General features: G+C 38.6%; 1 protein-coding gene across 4 annotated transcripts in view; it reads left to right on the top strand.

The window, feature by feature from the left end:
* Positions 1-20,151, top strand: part of UVRAG (UV radiation resistance associated) — a 309,934-nt gene that overhangs the window by 213,949 nt on the left and 75,834 nt on the right. For all 4 annotated transcript variants that reach the window (XM_059188600.1, XM_059188612.1, XM_059188622.1 and 1 more), the window contains exon 13: positions 16,827-16,905. In XM_059188600.1, the coding sequence (XP_059044583.1) occupies positions 16,827-16,905 (79 nt within the window). The remainder of the gene's footprint in view (positions 1-16,826; positions 16,906-20,151) is intronic.

The following is a 20,151-nucleotide window of genomic DNA, read 5'->3' as shown; positions in this document are numbered from 1 at the left end:
CTCTCCTCCTTCTCACTCTAATCTTGGTCAAGTCACTCTCCAAGCGTCAGTCTGGGGAAAGAGTATCAGTTTGGGGTTTGTCTGCATGTAATGGAAACCTCAAATTAACAAGGACTTAAACAGATAAAATTTTATTATTGCACATAAAAATCCGATCAGTAATCCAGGACTGGAATGGCAGTTCCATAAAAGCTTCAGAAAATTCAGGCTCTGTGAAGCTCTCTGTCTGCCATCCCTGGGTTGTGGCCCTCATCGTACCAAGATGGTTGTTCGAGTGTCTGTCTTATTCAACCATCAGGAAAATGAGCACTCTTTCCTCCTATAAGGACTTTCACATGTTCCATCCTCCACAAGAGACTGAGAAATCTATTTCTTCCGAGCGCAAGGAGGCTAGAGAGGTGTGTACAGAAAAGAAACAGAGAAAACAGTGTGGGAAATCATCCAAGAAAGAATGTGAGAAAAAATCCAATAATTGAAAGACTTGATTTCAGATTGCAAGAGCCCACCGGGTGCTGAGAACTGTGATATTTCAAAATGCTGGAGGTAAAGTGAAGATTCTGAAAGCTTACAAAGGGGAATAAATACATACAAAGGAATAGGAGTTATAGTGTCTGACTGCTCAACGGCAACACTGAAAATTACAAAACAGTGGGGCATGCCCTTGACGTACCGGGAGTCATTCCTATGACCTCGATTTATCTATCTGTCAGACCAATCAAATGTAAGACTAGAGAAAAGACTTTCAGACATGGAAGTCCCTAAAAAAACCTACCTCTGCGCCTTTTCTAGGGAGCTCCTGGAAGATGTGTTCTGTTAATACAAGGGAATAAAGCAAGTAAAAACATCATTTAAGGAAAAGAAGGGATCAGCCTGGTGGTGAAGGGAATTTGCAGGTCAGCTTTTCAATTGGGCTAGTGAGCAGGTGGACTGACTTGAAGAAGGAGTTGAAACGGAGAGAGTATCTGATGTATTTAACTGTATCAAGAAGGAATTTTCATGGCTTTCAGGGAGTCAGGGGCTGAATTAGTGAGAGGTATACATCGATAAATTTAGCAAATGAACTATAGTTATTAACTCCAGGAAGAACCAAGCTTAAAAGAAGGAAGATGTAAATATTGTATACTATGTAGCTTAGCTCAAAATAGTAATTATGTGCTTTTGATGCTGTAATGTTACATATTGATTTAAACTGATTTAACCAAAAGTTGTAGTGTTGACCCTGTTGAGAGAATGGGAGGAGGGGAAATATGGGTGTTTTGAGACGAGGTGGGGAAGCAGCATGTAAGAGAGCTAAATCCTTCCCCAGCAGGTTGTCAGTAGAATTTAGAAACAGGAATATAGGATATTAATTAGATATATGTAGGGTAAATACCAAGGGGAAAAGGCAGCTTAAAGTGTTGAGAATAATTGGCTCTGGGATCTAGGAATTGAGGTAGAGTTAAGGTATTAGCTAATAAGCATGCAAACTGATGTTTTTACTTCAGGTTTGTAGAGAAATTTGACTTTGTGTATAAATATTATTTTAATAAAAATGACATTAATTTCCATGTGCTTCATTTATACAAAATCTTTTTCTTTGTAAACCAATTCAATACAATTCAGTGAACATTTATTCAGTGCCTGTTAGATTATTGTATAAGAGAGAGACATGTAAATATGTGAAAGCTCCCAAATGATGCATAAATACTAATAAATCTTATGGAAGCACCATCAATTCTGATTGGAGAGTTGGGAGAAGTAGAGTTGATAGAGGTTTTTTGCATTGGGCCTCAAAGGATGAGAGGAATTTGAATGGAAGATTAAATGCCAGCTGTGACCAGTGTTGTCAGGTCCCACCATGACTGGAAAAGTAAATGTGTGTAGGAAAGAAGTCTGGTAGAGCTGTGGGAGGCTGTGTTGACTTCTCTGCCTTTCCTAGACATTTCTATTAGTCATTTTTTCCTGAGGATTTACTCCTCCCTGCCCTATCACCCAGACACTCTTAATTTTAGTATTGACTTTACCATGCTGGGTTAGGTGGTGGTTCTTTCTCTCTGCTGGTGCCCCGCCTCTCCAACTTTTGGTCTAATTTATAGAAGGATAAGGGAAGGGAAAAGAAAATCTTGCTTTCATCTGGCTGGATGTAGATTCCTGAATGTAAAGATAGGAATACTCTTCCCTGACCTCACAGGCAGCCAGATATGGCTGTTCCCTTTTTTGAGGTCCTGAGATAAAACAGTCACTTTTGTAGTTTGGGCATAATTCTTAGAACCCTTGAGAGTAATAGGGGACATATCTAATTGTTTGCAAAGAAATGTAATAATTTCATAACTGCAAAATATTTTATTCCTGTTATTTGTCAGAAGTGCTCTTCAGAAGTAATTGGGGAAGTGTGTGTGTGTGTGTGTGTGTGTGTGTGTGTGTGTGTGTGTGTGTATGTGTGTGTAACATCCACCAAATTTAGCTTTTTGTGCTCTGGGTTTGTTTTATATTGTTGGGTCCATAAGAGGAAAGGCTGACTTAGAACTAAATAACAGAGTTAAACCATATGTTTTATACCAAATTAGAAACAGGTGAAGGTAGTTAAATCCGGCAAGCGCTTACAAAAGCTTTAGACTCAAGTTTGTATTAAAGGCAGGTGGTTATATGTACAATAAAAAGCAGTCACCAGCACACCAGCTTATTGATACATATGTGATAGATCTTTTTGGATAAAAACAAGGAGGAGTTAATAAATCACTGCACATAGCTATAAAGATGTTTGGGCTTGAAAGCCTAGCCTGTAAGAGCAAATGTGGACCCTGAAGGAAATTTATGAAGCATAGATCCTTTTAGCTTTACTTAACAGCTAACATCTGACTGACCCAGGGGGACCATGGAAATTTATTGCTGGGCCATTCAAATATTTAAGCTGTTGTGTGATGTAGAACAGGTAAAGATTAGCCCAATAACAAATATGAGGCTATAAAATAAAATGAGATTTCGATGACTTGTAAGTACTTGTCAGAGGTCAGCTCTAAATGACTGGGCAGAAATGGAGAAAACTTGTTGATAATTAAAGCAGATTGATTATGACAACCTAGATGTTAGCATTGGTTGCTGTCAGGTCAATTATCCTTGGAGTTTTCTCCTCCTGTGGAATCTTCACTTAAACAGAAGGACTTTTAAGGGCCACTAAATTATCTTTCTGTGCTCTGAAATTGGGTGAAATGATGAGTTGAAGTGATTCCTTTTGCAATTTCAGAATTGAAATATGTCTTTCTCAAATATATTCTTTTTTTTTTTAAGATTTTATTTATTTATTTGACAGAGAGAGATTACAAGTAGGCAGAGAGGCAGGCAGAGAGAGAGAGGAGGAAGCAGGCTCCCTGCTGAGTAGAGAGCCCGATGCGGGACTCGATCCCAGGACCCTGAGATCATGACCTGAGCCGAAGGCAGCGGCTTAACCCACTGAGCCACCCAGGCGCCCTCAAATATATTCTAAATATATGGAATTCCTAGACAGCATATTCATTTTAGCAAACTCACTTTAGTTAACTTATATATGTAATTTTGAGCTTTGACATCTAGAAAGCACATAGACATTTTTAGGCTTCATGATAAATGATCTAAAATTAACCTTTAAAACTAAAGTAGTTAAGAAATTTATGTACACAATGATTAAAAAATCAATGTAGTGAAATTAAGTGGATATTTCAAAACATTTTGGGTTTATTTCCATGTTTTTTAACCACTCTTCTTTATGTATAAATCCCCAAAGTCATACATATATGTAATGTTGTTACTAGGACTTTAGAAGTTACATTTTGGATTTTAATGAGATCTATAGATATTGGTGTTAACAATCTCACCTTTTCAATTTAGCTGTAAACCCGAAATGTTGTCGTATAAAAGCTAGATTTGGTGGTTTTCAAGATGCCAGCTTACCCAGGCAGTTGATGAATTTGGAAATTATTTGCTTCATGAACATCTGACGTTTGAGATGAAGAAGGAAGTCCCATGAATTTTTACAGAAATCTTGAGTAAATGAAGTTTACAAAATAACACAGACTCACAAAATGGGTTTATTACTAGATGGGGACAGTGGTGTAGAATTGAAAGCACAGGATTAGGAATCAAACAGGCATGCATCGGAATTGTGGCTCTACAGCCACATTCACTCTTCCGTCCATCCCACAAGTAAATATATTCCAGATGCTGTACTCTAGAAACTGGGGTACAGTATTAAGACTTAGCCTCACGTTTTTCATTCTTAGATTCAAAGGAATGAGTAATCAATTACAATATAATGCAAAGGGTACTGTGTTAGGGTACACGGTTCTGTGAGGACAGAACTAATCCAGACTCCGGGCAGGGGTGAGGTGGAGTAGAGTGGGATTGGTGGCTGTTGAGTATTAAGAAGGACTGTGTGATGGTGGGCACCTCCGTAGTGCCTATAGGACAGTCCTGTTGTATTGCTAATGTAGAACAGAGTCCCAACATCAGCGTCTGCATTGCTGTAGTGTCACTATGCTTATTGGCTGTCTTACTCTAGTGCTGGAAGGCACTGCTTCCTACTAATCCATGGTAAACACCTTCTGTAACTTGAAATTTTCTCCCCCTGCCCACAAATTTTTCTTTTGAGCAGAGTTTGGAACACTTTCTAAAAATGGGAGTTGACTGTCTAGGTATATTATATTAAGGTTAAGAAAGAAAGATGAAAATATTTCTGTCTTAAAATCTTTATTTTTTTTTTTAAATTTACAGGGCTGTATATCATCAGATACTTGTTCTTCAGTATTTTTTAAATTTAGTCTTTATTCATTTGTTGCAGGTATTTGTTGAATACCTACGGTGGGTAAGGCTCTGAACTTAACACTTACGTTCTCGAGGAATTTATAGTGTAATAGAGAAAATAGGACTTCTGTGTAAACAACTAAAATATGGGATAGGAAGTACCAGGTGCATAAGAATACTGTGTGATTTCAGGAGGCAGCAAAGTGAGTAAACTATGGTATCTTCCATTGTGGCACATAGAGATAGATGTAGGAGAGGTGAGGCCAGGAAATAAAGCATAGTAGTAATAATAATTGAATGCCTACTGTATCCTAGTAACTGTGTTGGCTCTTAGATTTTTTTGTAATTCAGTTCTTATAGCAGTCCTGAAAGATTGGTATTATTAAACCCATTGTAGAGATTTGGAAATAGGTTAGAGCATGCCTAAGTTAACACTACACGTAAATAGCAAAGCTGGAATCTGAGCCTATGCCTGACTTCAAAGCCAGACTTTTAGAACTCTGACTTTCATAACTTAAAAGCCTTATATCCCCCTTCTATTTTTCTCATCCTCCTTCCCCCACTTCTAAATAGGTATTATAATTAAATGCATTATTTTGTTATACAACATGGAGTCCCTATTATCTTCCTAGCACTGATAAAGAAGCAGTTTACAGAGACTGTTCCATTAGGTGCACCGATATGTTTAAACAAACCTATATTATATGCACCCTTCGGGAAGTTGTCTTTAGAAATTCTAAATGGTGAATGGTCTTTTTTCCGAATTCCTGTTCCAGATGGAAAAATCTTCTGGCATTACCAAGTATGGTAGGTTTATGCACCTTGCATGTTTAATTGTAGGATTTTGTGGGGGTCTTTTAACGTTTGCAGATTTTGTGGGAAACAGGTGCTATTAAACCCAGGCAAATAGAAGATGGCTGTTAATTTTGTGGAATGTGATTTTGATTTTCTTGGCAGAATTTTTATTTTACAAAACTGACTATTAAAAAAGACATGGTTTCCATCCTTTAATTTTGTCCTGTTCACTGAAATTTGCCTGTAGACTATTTTTCAACAGTTAGCAAAAGGGTGTGGAAAAATTGAAAGGTTTCTGCAAGGAAATTGATATTGAGTTCTTTAACAATTTCCACAACTCTGCAGCTTACCAAGTTAAAAAATGGGGATTATTTTTAACCTTCTTACTGAAATTATTTGGAATTCTATTTCCCTGAAATTCCATTCTCTTTTTAGTACAGCTCTAAAGAACTATATTTAATATTGCCAAGGAAAATAATCTGATGTAAATCTTTTCATTACATGATTTCTCCTTTAAAAACTTGTGATGGCATCTTATTACCTGTCGTATCCAGTATAATCTCATTTATTGGCCTGTGAGATCTTCTGTTCTACAATCTCTCTCCCTTTTCTTCCCATAGAGGAAGATGGGGAAGAAAAAAAATCACTCTTCTTATTCTCCTGTGAGGACTTTTGTCACCCTCTGCTCATGGTATTTCTACATTGTTAGTTATTGTTTGCTGCTTCTCCTCTAATCTCTTATCACTGTCCTTACTTCCTCCCTAGATCTTTCCTCTTTGCTTTCTAAAATTCTTCTTCAGTGATTATAATATAGACAAGCTTTCAATCCTTTTACTATATTATTGTGTAAACAACTCAGATATACCACTGACTATACAACTGCTTGATGTAAGTAAAATAAGTGGCTCTCTCCTAAAAATATCACTTACCCTAGAGCTGTCTTAATGGGAGACTGTTTCTTGTCTCACACCTCCATATATCTGGGTCTAGAGCAAGTAATATCTGCTGTGTTTCCTGGTGGCAATTTAAAATCATTTTTCAGGGGCATGTACCTAGTGTTTTTGACACTGGAGTGGATCACCTTTTAAGATTTATTTATTTGAGAGAGAGAAAGAGAAAGAGAGTGTGGGCCAGGGGGAGGGGAAAAGTAATAAGGGGGAGAGAGAGAGAAACGAGAAAGAGAGAGAAGCAGACTCCGCACTGAGCAAGGAGCCTAATGTGGGGCTGGATCTCACAACCATGAGATCATGACCTGAGCCAAAATCAACAGTCAGATGCTCAACAGACTGAGCCACCCAGGTGCCCTTGGAGTAGGTAATTTTTAATACTGTTTTCTCTATATGATAAAATTGTGTCCACTAATGATCATGAAATGAAACAAATAATGGCAAAAAAAGAAAGGCAGAAAATTTTCTTTCATTGAGAAAATGTGTATATGTTTACTCTTTTATTGAACACAGTTTCAGTGTGTCCATCTTCAAGGAACAATTTTAAAGGCTTGTATGTCACCATACCTTGTTTAAGGCCAACTGCAGTAGTTTTGTATCTGAATAATCTTATCTAAAACTCTATACCAGAAAAAAAGTCAGACAAAAAATTACACACTACCATCATTGTTTACTTTGAATTTACTGTTTCAACACAAGAATATGTAGCATGGAACAGTTTGGAGACACAAACATGCCCAGAGCATTCCAGACCATTCTAAACCATTCAAATTTCAAAACCAACACTAGAGATGGAAGTATATAGCCTCGTCCACTTCATTCAGCTGACTGTATAACTGGGAGCTCTCTGAACTAACGTCCATATAGATAGAATTTTTATGGGGGGGTAATGAAAAAAATAAAACCCTGATTTGAAGCATATATATATATATATATATATATATATATATATATATATATATATATATATAAAACAATCACTGCAATTTCTAGTTGTTTAGAAATTAGACAAAATATTTTTTCCTGGGAGAAATATTTTATAATTGACATTGTTTAGATTTTTGGGGTTTTGATGTATGTTAGGATCATTTAAAAACTCACTAATGTACCCCCTTAGAGACTTGAGCCGTCATCCTGCCCCTAGTAGGCCACTGTCATTATTCTTCTATCGTAGTAGCTTTTTCCTCATAGCTTCTCTTTTGTCAATATCCTAAACGCCCCATCCCATCATTCTTACCTCCAGTCCACTTAGCCCCTGGAACAACAGTAACAGCTGGAAAGACTGCTGGTGCTGTATATTTAGACTCCTCCATCTCCGCTCGATTAATGCATCCTAGATAACTAGTTCTCCTGCTGTGTGACTATATCAGAACTTCTCTCCTTTTTTCCCATCCCTGACTTTCCCTTTCATGCTTGATAAATTGCCTCATTTCTGATTTTACAGAGAAGACAGAAACTATCCAGTGAGAATACCTCAACTTCCTACCAAAACGTTTCAAAATATTTTATTATCATAAAATTTTTTAAATAAGATAGAAAAGAGAAAATAATAAATTGACATTTGAACATACATTTTTTAAAAAATCGTGTCTTGTCATCTCCATCATCCTCAAAATGCCCTCTACATCCTTGACTCTGATCCAGACTCAAGCCCTTCAGCTGGATCCTCTGAAAGTGCATCTGTATAATCAACAAACCCTCCTATATCTTCAGGTTCTTATCAGAGTTCAGCCTAACTGAGTCTGAATTTTCTCTGAGGACCCTTCTTTTCCTATAGCCTTCTCATTGGTAGTTACTCATTTTTTTAAAATGCTGGGTATTCAGATTTAGGAGGTGAGGTTAGGGTGTTCTTGCTCCTCATTGCTTTTTCTAGATTCTCACTACTCTGTTGGTAAAGCAAACCTACAAGAACCATTCTCTTTTGAGAATGTATTCTTCAACTATACAACCTTTCCCCTACCAATCTCCCAGTTATAATGCCCTTACACTCATATTCTGGCAACTGAGAAACAGAGAAAGCAGAGTATTTGGGAAAGAGAAATACTCTTTCTCTTTATTCAAGGTCTTGCTATTATGGGTGAAATTAACACCCAAATGGATGATCCAGCACTCTGGCCTTCATTTTCTTGATCTTTGTTACCAATCACCTCTTGCATTTCATTGTTTTCACTTAATCTCATGGTTCATGTCATCATTTCAGTTCACATCCAAAATCTTGATTCTTGCTCTCTGAATACTTTCTCTCCTTCTGCTCGTTCCTTCAGCCATTTGTTCATTGCTCCTCTTGGTGGCCTTTAGACCCTGGCCCCTTTTTTCCAGTTTAGATGTTATGGCCCATTATTTTAGTAACACCTTCATCTTGCCCTTTGTAGTTTTTTTTTCATCTTTACAGCCCTGCTGTCCATTTTCTCTGTACTTGCTGCATCCAAGGAGATGTCTAGAGAAAGTCACACAATGTACATTATAAACTCGTGATTAATAACCACTTCTGGGCTCCGAGTAGTGCTCTGCAGTTCCATTACATTGTTCAAGATGTTCTGCCATTTGATCAAGCTCCTGTTTGGTTCAGCAGAACAAACATTAAGAGTTATCCATGATCCCACCCTCTCCATCACTCTTCACTTCCAACCAGATAGGAATCTTTATGATTTTATTTCCTAAAAGCCTTCTAAATTAGTCTTATTTTTACCATTTCTAATATCACTACCTTAGTCCAGGCAACCATGATCTCTGCCCTAGTCGTGTATAACAAGCTGGTCTCACCTCCAAACCATTTTCCACTGTAATCAGCCATAATTTCTTCAAAATGCAAATCTGTCATCATCAGGAAAGTTCAAAGAGAAAGTGCTCATTTAAAAAGGAAGGTATCAAGTAGAATTCTGAGCAAGTTACACCTTTATTTAAAGTCTTTCCATGGTTTCTTGATTCTCTTAGGAAAAGAATCAGACCATAATCTAGGCATATCTAGAGGGTAGGGGGCCCTGCAAATTTTCCCTCCTATCCAGCTTCAGCTTTATCTCTGAGCACAACTCGCCTCAGTCCAATATACTGGCCCTCCTTCCAATCCTTGAAGCACAATGCTCCTTCCTGAAACGGGGCCTTTACATATGCTGCTTCCTCTAATTGGAACATTCCTTCCCTTAGCTTTTACCCATCTTTGAGATCTCAGCTGGAGTGTCACTTTTTTTCACAAGTCTTCCCTGACTCTTAGTTTTTGTCTTCTTCTTTTCTGGAATAGTGCTCTTTCCTTCTGAGTACTTAATTTATAAATTATATATTTGTTAGTGATTATATGAGCAATGCCCGTGTACTCCACTGGATTCCAGGCTTCATTGTCTGTGTGTGCACACCCTCCTGTCTCTGCCACCAGCACTATAGCTGGCACAGTGTGAGTTCAGTGGAAATTTGTCAGATGGATAAACTGTGTTTATCCAGGCTTTTTTCATTTTCTTTATCCTTCCTATAATGGGATAGTTGTCCCACCTGCCACCTAAGGCAGATCTTTCTCCTGTATCCTCACCTGTAGGATGGAGAGCCTGTCCATCTCATCTTCTCAGGAAGTTTTGCTGTGCTTCACCTTGTCCTCCTGTTACTGAGCTCACTGTTCTCTGTGCCAAATTCTCCACTCCATTTTCCCACTTCATCACTCCTGAATTCATACCAGCCTTCCGTCATCCCCCACTACTTCATTTAAACTTGTGTTTACCATATTTCCAAAGCTCCCTACCAATGAACTCTAACAATTACATCCATTATACATGTTTTCATGTCCATTTTGCCTAATCTGTCAGCCGCATTTAACTATTGATAATATAGTCTTTCTTAAATCAACACTTTCTCTGAGCTTTTTTGATGAGACACTTGGTTTTCCTTAAATCTTTCTGACTAGTTCTTTTCTGGCTGCTCTTCATTTTCACCATTCCTTGTTGATATTCTCAAGGCTCTGAAATAGCTGTCTTTATGATTTCTGTAGGCCATCTCGTTCATATCTATGGCTGTAGTACCTATCTCAATTATTGTTTCAAATACTTTATTTATTTATTGACAGGAGAGAGAGCACAAGTAGGCAGAGCAATAGGCAGAGGGAAATGGAGAAGCAGGCTCCCCACCGAGCAGAGAGCCTGATATGGGGCTTGATCCCAGGACCCCAGGATCATGACCCAAGCTGAGGGCACACGTTTATCCCACAGAGCCACCCAGGCACCCCTCCATCTCAGTTTTTATAATTCCTTAACATTTTTACCCCAAATTTCTCTTCTAACCTTATATATAATAAAATTGTGTATAACACATATATTTTATATCTATTATACACCTAAATAACATATTTACTTGTTCCTCCTCCAGTGCCCAGTCTCATTTCACAGATAACACCATCTACCTACTTACTCAATCAAAACACAAAATGGTCAACTTTGACTCCTCCCTTTCACCACCTTTACAACCAATCTGTCCCAAAGTCCTTTCAGTTCCACCAGTCAATTATAGTGCAAATCCATTCACATCTTTTCCTCTCCACTATTGGAATCCTAATCAAAACTGTCACCATTCTGGCTTAGATCACTGTAGCAACCTCTAACCCAGGTCTGCAGTAGTCAGGGTGCTCTTTACAAAATATAACCCCAATCCTGTCACTCCCACACTTAAAAAAGTCTTTGGTTATTCTCCCATTGTCCTTAAGGGTATAGTCTTGGTATCATATGGTTTACAGGACCTCGCCCTGTCTGGCCTCTGCTGTCCTCTGCAGCCCTGAGCCCGCATTCTGTTCCTCACACCAGCCACTAACTGTCTGTTTCAATGCCACCTGTACTTGTGTCAACATTGAGATGAAATTCTGTCACTTGTTTAGGCCAACCACTTTGGAGTTCTCCTTGACTTCCCTGGCTCCCATACATCATGTAAGATTAGCCAACCAATCTTGTTGGTTCTGTCTTCAAAACAGGCCAATTCAGCCACTTCTGACCACTTCCACAGCTGCTGTCCTGGTTTAAACCACCCTCTTCCCTTGCTTTGATTTTTGCAGTGGCCTTTCCATGTTTCCTTTCTTCTCCCCTGAAGTTTGTCCTCACAATCCCACAGAGTTTCCCCTCATTTGGAGTAAAAGCCAAAGTCCTTATTGTGACTGGGCATGACCCAGACCCTTTACCTTACTGACTTTATTTCCTTTCCCTTTCCTTTGTTCTACTGCAGCCCTTTCCCATCCTGTAAGTGTGCCTGTGGTCTGCCTCATGGTGTCACCGCATTAGCATCAACTTGCAGTGACACACACTTAAGGCTTTAGTGATACTATACAACTCAGTAGAAAAATGTGAGCGCCTAGGGCTCCTGGGGCGCCTGGATGGCTCAGTGGGTTAAGCCCCTGCCTTTGGCTCCTGCCCTGATCTCAGGGTCCTGGGATCGAGCCCCCGCATCGGGCTCTTTGCTCAGTGGGGAGCCTGCTTCCCCCTCTCTCTGCCTGCCTCTCTGCCTACTTGTGATCTCTCTGTCTATCAAATTAATAAATAAAGTCCTTTAAAACAAAATGTGAGTTTTTTTTTCTTTAGTCATGACCAAGTGAAACAGTCTCTTTTCCTCTGCCAGGTGGAAGGAAAGGGAGATGAGCATTTCTAGTAAGTGCGCAAAGGCAGAGAGTGATGAGCTCGTGTGTCTTGAGACTGTGAAGAAACCACTTGAGCATAATAAGCTGCACATACATCAGGCAGACAGGTCTGGTCCCTTAGGCCTGGAAAGCTGGGCAGAGGAGTGGAAATTGAAGACAATAAGTGATTAGGAAGCAGAGCTGAGAAGCAACATGAGTTTAAAAAAAAAAAAAAAAAACTTAAGAGGATAAAGAATAATTCTGGCTTCTAATGAGTAGCCAGGAATGCAGCTAAAACATCCTGAAATGCATACAACAGCAAAGAATTTTCTAGAGTGGCAGTGGAAGGGAGAGATAGTAATGTTTCAAGGAAAAATGACTTGTTGACTTGGTGAATCATTGCAAATACAAAAGGCAAAGAAGGTGGCTAAAGATTGAATGTCATTTTAAGCCTGAGTAACTGATAAAAGTGGTGGTAGGAAACTAATCTGAAGAGGAGAAAGTACGTTAGTTTGAAGTAAAGTCATGACCTCAAAATATACTGAGTATATATGTTGTCACGTTTTCTACAGATGCACTGAGCAGAATTGATCTTAATATACACAATAAAAAATTTCAATTAACTATATCATGTCCTTATCCCCAGTTGAACCATTAAAGAACAGACCTTGATGTGGGTTCCTGAAGGTGAAGGCAAGAAACTGTCACCAATTTGGAATTCTTTGTAAAATTGTCTAGGTTGGGGAGAGGGTAGTGCTTTTAATAACTGTTATCTTTTTAAAGGAAGAATGACTCATAGTCACTTCCTTTTACAGTTTTTTTCCAAATTCAGTGAAATTCATTCTTCGTGTACCACACATGCACACACATAGAAAGTAATTCACACATATCTATATGTGAATTCATATACATAAGAATCTCTTTTTTGCTCATTCCATTTACTGGCATCTCAGTAGATCTACTTTGCAGCCTTAGCTGTTGACTATCATGACTCTTTGGATTACAGTCTTGAAATATTTTCTTGGTTCCTGAAGGAAAGATGAAGTTATATTCAGTATATTTAGTTTTGCTTATTTAATATTACAGAATCCTGGAGATGGAGGAGGTATACTTCATCTAGTCTACTGAGTCATTCAGTGTTTGGTACTCCCACCCCCCTCACCTGTGTGTCAGTTTCTAGGGCTGCTGTAACAAAATATCACAGACTTGGTGGCTTCAAACAGCAGAAAGTTATTCTCTCATAGTTCTAGAGGCCTGCAGTCCTAAACTAAAGTATCAGCAGGGTCACACTCCCTCCAGAGGCTCTTGGGGAGAATCTTTCCTTGCCTTTTCCAGCCTCTAGTGGTCCCAGGTAAGGCTATGCAACTAATTTCTGCCTCCATCTTCACATGATGTTCACCTCTGCGTCTGTTCCTCTGTGTGGCCCTGATACAGACATGTATTGGCTATAGGGCCTGCCCAGATAACTAAAGACGATCTCATCTTGGGACCTTAACTTAATGGCAGCCCTTTTTCCAAATAAGGTCACATTCACAGAATTTGGGTATGGACATACCTTTGGGGGGCCACCATTCAGCCTATTAGGCCCCTGAATATATGTCCATTATTTGTTGTCCATCTTCTGATTGGCTGCCTTTACCCAGGATCTTTTGGATTTTGAGTGACTCTGGGTGAAATCAATTTTCCTGTAACTTTTACCATTAACTTCGGTTCTCCCTGTTTGAAACCATGAGAACAAAAACAATTCTTTTTCTCTCTGGAAGTCCTTCGTTTGTTTTCTCTGCAACTTCTGTGCTCCAGAGTGAACATCTCTTATTCTTTCAACCATTTCTCTTAGAACCAGAGCTCCCATTCTTCTAGTGATCCTGGTTGTGCTGCTTCTCTTAAGCATTTAGAGGCGATAATGAATACTGAATTTATAATTGAAGACCTAATACTCCAGTCATGTCTCTCCCACTGAGTAGGTGATCAAGGCAAATCATTTTTTTTTAACAAAAACCCTGGACCATCTGCTTCACTGCATGCTTTTTATAGTCAAATGAGATTATTATAAAACCCATATGAAATATAACCTATAAGAATTTCCCAATTGGGGGCACCTGGGTGGCTCAGTGGGTTAAGCCTCTGCCTTCAGCTCAAGTTTTGATCTCAGGGTCCTGGGATTGAGCCCCACATTGGGCTCTCTACTCCACAGGGAGCCTGCTTCCCGCCTCTCTCTGCCTGCCTCTCTGCCTACTTGTGCTCTCTCTCTCTCTCAATCTCTGTCAAATAAGTAAATAAAATCTTTAAAAAAAATTTTTTTTGAAAGCAATGTAAGATAGGAACTCTGTCCTAATGATCGATCTGTCTTAAAATTATCCTATTTGAACCTTTGGCTTTAATCACTCTTCAGATTTGTTTTAATGTTATGTACACACCTTATGACTTTTTCTATAAAGAAGTCCTGATGAAGTAATAAAGTCCATGTTGTGAGATCCATTTTTCAGGAATGTAGAGACTTGGCTTATTAGCATGTGCTTATTTCAATGTACTGTTTCTGTATTGGTAACTTGAAGGTGTAGATATATGTGGGATTGGAAAGCTGTGCAGATAGTCTACATGTGATGTTTATAGAATAACAACTACATAATACAGAACTTTGGGACTCTAATAGATTCCTTCCAGAGGGCCCCTGTGTTACTACGTCTTTGCAATTAGGTAGTTTCTTTGCAAGATACCTCATACAAATTTGGATGATGCCCAAACACCCTGGGAAAGCCTAGTGCTGCACTTTGCTTATCCTAAGTTTGCTGTTATTTTTTTTTTTTTTTGCCTTTGTGCCCTTTTTTTTTTTTTAATTTTTTATTTTTTATAAACATATATTTTTTATAAACATATATTTTTATCCCCAGGTCTGCTGTTATTTTTATGTATCTCAATTTAGGGACACACCACATGGCCTGCTTTATTTTTTGCTGTTTCAATTAAATACAAAGCTTTATCTTCTTGATGGATGTATGAAACATTCGGTGTTCCCTTAGTAGAGAATAAAGAAGTTCATGAACTTACTCATTCCACAATGCCTGTAATTTTATAGCACAGTGAATTTACCTTTCGGAAACCATATGTAATCAACAGCTTTCAAGAATTTAATATGGGGCCCCTGGGTGGCTCAGTGGGTTAAGCCTCTGCCTTTGGCTGGGGTCATGATCTCAGGGTTGTGGGATTGAGCCCCACGTCAGGCTCCCTGCTCAGCCAGAAGCCTGTTTCCTCCTCTCTGCCTGCCTACCTGTGATCTCTCTCTCTCTCTCTGGCAAATAAATAAATAAATAAATAAATCTTTTTTTTTTTTTAATTTAATATAAAGGGTTTTTTTTAAAGATTTTATTTATTTATTTGACAGACAGAGATCACAAGTAGGCAGAGAGAGAGGAGGAAACAGTGTCCCTGCTGAGCAGAGAACCCAATGCGGAGCTTGATCCCAGCACCCTGGGATCCTGACTAAGATGAAGGCAGAGGCTCTAACCCACTGAGCTACCCAGGTGCCCCAATATAAAGGTTTTCAATTATTTCCTTTATTTTTCCTGGAAAACAATATCCATCAGACTTTATGGAATGTATCTTTTCCTCGGACAGTTGAAATTAAGAATGTCCACTAATTGTCACCTTCCATTCATTTCAATAGGATTATTTTATTTTTGAGAATAATCATATATTGCAGAACTAAAGAAGGTGAAGTTTTCTTCTTGATCCTATCTAAATTGTGATTGATCTGTGTTTGTGTGTTTATTTCAGAGGATAGAAATGTATTTTTGGTCTTGAGAATTGGGAAGATATGAGTAGAATATAACATTTTCTTCATTTGCAGGGATAAGGAAAAGGTAATAGTGAGAGAAACTTATTTTCTGAAATAACTCATCATGTTGATAAGGATCCACAAATCTCATGCCTTTGTTAATTCAGTGAGTCAGGCTAAAATGGAAAGTCTGATGAGAGCTCTGTGGCATGACATTGACTTGGAGAAATAACATACAAATAGCACGCCTGTGGGTGTGAGTAAATTTTGGATGAATTTTCACTCATATTAGTACTGTTGATTTGGCCACCTTGAAAGAAACAGAAATCTTATATGTTGCTTTCAAGTCTGATTTTTCCCCCCTTAATCTTCTTTTCTATTTAATATAACTTGAGCTGTCAGGCCCAAATTATTAGAGGAAAAGCTTTTAGGATCTTAAGTTTAGAGTGGTAAGTTTATGATGCATAAATATGAAGCATAGTGGTCTCAACTTCTTGGGGTTAGTTGGGTCATTTTTTTATGTATTAGTCCATTGTGGCATGATCTATTCAACTTTTTGGAAAGTTATTTATTTGAGAGAGAAAGAGAGCACATGTGTAGGAGGGGTGGGGCAGAGGGAAAGGGAGAGAAAGACCCCAGCAGACTCCACGCTAAGCTTGGAGCCCGTTGTAGGGCTCAGTCTCGTGACGCTGAGATTATGACCTGAGCCGAAACCGAGAGTCGCACGTTCAACCAACTGAACCAACCAGGCATCCCTCAGGTTTTTTTTAAACAAAGGAACCATTGATCTGATTGGACTAATTATGAAGGATATTAAGCTAATGGGTTGCAGGGACTATAACCAGCTGGTAGTCCAAGTCTTTACATATTTATGCTGTATTCAGGGAACTTCTATCTGTGTCAACAACTTGGAGGTTATTTTACTCAAGCTTTGGAAAACTTCTGAACCTACTGGATTTTTTTTTTTTTTTTTAAGGTTTCCATTATATCCAAAAGGAGGGGAGAAGTTACAATTTGATTATGGTGTCTATCTTCTGAACAAAAATATAGCACAGGTAAGTAACCTCTCTTCACTCCTTTTCTACTTCCCACATACAACCTACTTCTTGGATTGCTGACCATCTTTCTTTATAAATAAGTACTACTACAGTTGACTGTTTTATTTAACCAGTTACGGTGATAATGTGAAGTTCTTTTTTGGCCACAGCTTAATTTTACGCCATTATAAGTACTCCTGAGAAGCAGTGGGTGCACATTGAAATCCTTCTAAACTCAGAAGCCCTTTACTAAGTTGTTACTTGCTAGTAGACTGTACTTGAATATGTCCATTTATAACTTTTTTCCTATAAAGCTTTCTTCTCTTAGATCAGTTTGTTCTCTTAAACCACTTTTAGGGACTCATTTTGCATTGGGTGTTGTTTATGGAGTAAAAGTTTAGTGCCTCTGGCAAGTCCTTAATGGTCTCCTCACCTTGTTTTGCAAGAACCAAAAAGAAAAGACCAACCACGTGGTCCTTCCAACCCATCTGAGGTTTTTGCAGCTCTCTCGACATTAAGCCAGTTAGTATCTCATTTAAATAAAGTCTTCCCATTTGCTGTAGAAAGACTAACAGGTGCTCGGGTTTTCAGTTTTTAAAAAGAGCCATGCAGAATTTCTGTAGCATACTTGACTGTGTTTCCAGAGGTAGACGTTTCGTATATTTTCTAGTTGTAAAGGAATATCAGCTTCACTGCATTGTTTTTATTTGGACATAGTTGGAATAGCACATGGATAAGCATCCAGGATTTGACTGTTATTTAAAGACATTATCAGCTGTATCTTCAGACCTTCTCTTTTAGTAGAAGCAAGAAGGTTTATGATTTTTGTTTGTTTGTTTTTAAAAGACTGCCTTTTATCTGTCTGCATATAAAGACTCACTGAAAATTTCCCTTATTCTTTCCTGATGGATCTAAAATTATTCCTCCATATGGTATCATCTTTGCCTGGCTATCCCTCATCAAATATCAGTTTAATGTTTAATTTGATTTTATTTAGATTCTTATCTTTTCCGATATTGGATCAAATTTCTAGTCTGCAGTCTTCAGTTAATTATTTCCTTTGTAAGTGCGTACTCCTCGCCCTCGCAGTCATACTGCTTGCTTATTACTGCCATTCCAGCCTGTGTTCTTTACTTCAGGCAGTCTACCGAGCCCACAGGCTCTGACCTGTGACTCATCTTTCCATTCTTGTGCCATTCTTCCCACACCTGATGCTTTCCCTCTCTCCACTTTTGGCAGAGAATCACCTTAGTCTAAGAAATAGGACTTTAGGGGCACCTGGCTCACTTGTTTGGTGGAGCATGCTACCCTTGATCCTGGGGTCATGAGTTCAAGCCACATGTAGGGCATAGAGCCTGCTTTTGGGGGGGGGGGGAAGGAAGGAAAGAAAGAAATAGGACTTGTATTTCAAGGCTGTCTTATGCTACTGATTATAGTTTTATTTTTTTCTGATTATAGTTTTTATACTATGGAAAAGGCAGAAGTGGCCTAAGAGTGCATGAAGGGAGAAGAGGGCTACGTAAATTAGAGAGTACCTCCAGGTGAGGTCAGCCAGTGTGGAAAAGGGCACATGAGTCCAGAGTCTGGGGGGCAGGATGTCAGGAAGGTTGGTGGAACTAATTTCTGATCTGAATGCAGAGGTTTGTCTCTCCTTGCTCTATTTTCTGTTTCTTGCCCTAAATACTTAGGGTGAGGTCCAAAATCTGTTGGAAGATTCTAAAACCTACTCCTGATTAAGGCTAGAGCTGAATGTCTGGATTTCCTGGTAAATTTCAGCTGCGCGCACATGTGCGTGTGGACACACACACACACACAGAGCTCACACACATCACATAGGAATGCCAGAGAAAAAAAAGAAAGAGGCGCTATGAATAGTTCAGCTTGCTTTGAAAACAAAAAACAAGACAAAGATGGAGGCTGTGTGCAGTGGAAAATATGGGCAAGTCCACACTGCACCTCAGACTCAGCTCGGGTACCTGTTTGGTCCTCACTCTGGAGCACTTCCCAAGACTATTCTTAACTGAACCAAGGTCACAAGCATGCTGAACTAGTTTTATTCATCTGTTTAAACTATAGATGGTTTCTAGTTTTATTTGAATCTGCAGCTTAATAATTTTTTTGGAAGATTTGAGAGACTATGTTTGTCACTTGTGTGTGGGTTAAAGATTGATAAGTTAACTCCTTTAAATCCAGAGAGTGCAAGTATGTTGCCCTCTGTATTTTTCGTCACTGTGTGGCAGTTTTAAAAGGAGAGGACAATCAGCTTTTTATAAACAAATTGTCTTGGGTTTCAGAGTGCAATCAGGAGGCCCCTTCTGACAATTTAGAAAGAAACTATTATCGAATTTGTGACCTTAAGCCTTTTTTTGCTTCAACTGTATAAGGTCCATCTTCTAATATTTCTTGCGAGGATGCCCATTATCACCACTGCTATTCAACATAGTACTAGAAGTCCTAGCCTCAGCAATCAGACAACAAAAGGAAATTAAAGGCATCCAAATCAGCAAAGAAGAAGTCAAATTATCACTCTTCACAGATGATATGATACTATATGTGGAAAACCCAAAAGACTCCACTCCAAAACTGCTAGAACTTGTACAGGAATTCAGTAAAGTGTCAGGATATAAAATCAATGCACAGAAATCAGTTACATTTCTCTACACTAATATTTCTTGTGAAATATTTCATTTTGTCTTTGGCCTTGATACCATCACTTTGTTACAGTTCAATTTATAACAAATCAAAAAAGCTTTAATCAGTATGAGCCCTAATCATACATTGTATGAGGAAAAATCTCCAACTTTTTGAAGATTTAGTTTTCTATACCTTACATATATTTCTGTACCTTACATATTAATACATGTTGTCAAAGGAGAGCTTTTTCTTCTCAGCCAGTCTCATTTATACCCCACCTCTAGAGATGTGAACAAATCGTACTATTAAAATGGCCCCACCTCAGTAATTTATAGGCCAGGTTAGTGGAGGTGGATGAAAGCATTGGCATGTGTTAAAGTGCCAGAGAAAAAGGAGTGAAGTCATTTAATACTGCATCCATAACTTGGTTGAGGATTTGAATAGTCAATAGGACCTTTCATCACAACCAGAAGTAGTAGTAAAATCACTTTTTTAGTAGAGGAAATGACAGAATTTAGTAATATTTGTTACTTCAGTATTTGGGACCAGTCCAGCCCGTTTTGAAAGCACAAGCTTAGAAAGACAGGCCTTCAAGTAGAAATCCTCAAGTGTTGTTTGAAGAGCTGAGAG

The sequence above is a fragment of the Mustela lutreola genome, chromosome 1, assembly GCF_030435805.1.
Source record: "Mustela lutreola isolate mMusLut2 chromosome 1, mMusLut2.pri, whole genome shotgun sequence".
Lineage (NCBI taxonomy): Eukaryota > Metazoa > Chordata > Mammalia > Carnivora > Mustelidae > Mustela > Mustela lutreola.
Note: the sequence above shows the minus strand (reverse complement) of the source record. Positions and strands in the feature narration are given on the sequence as shown.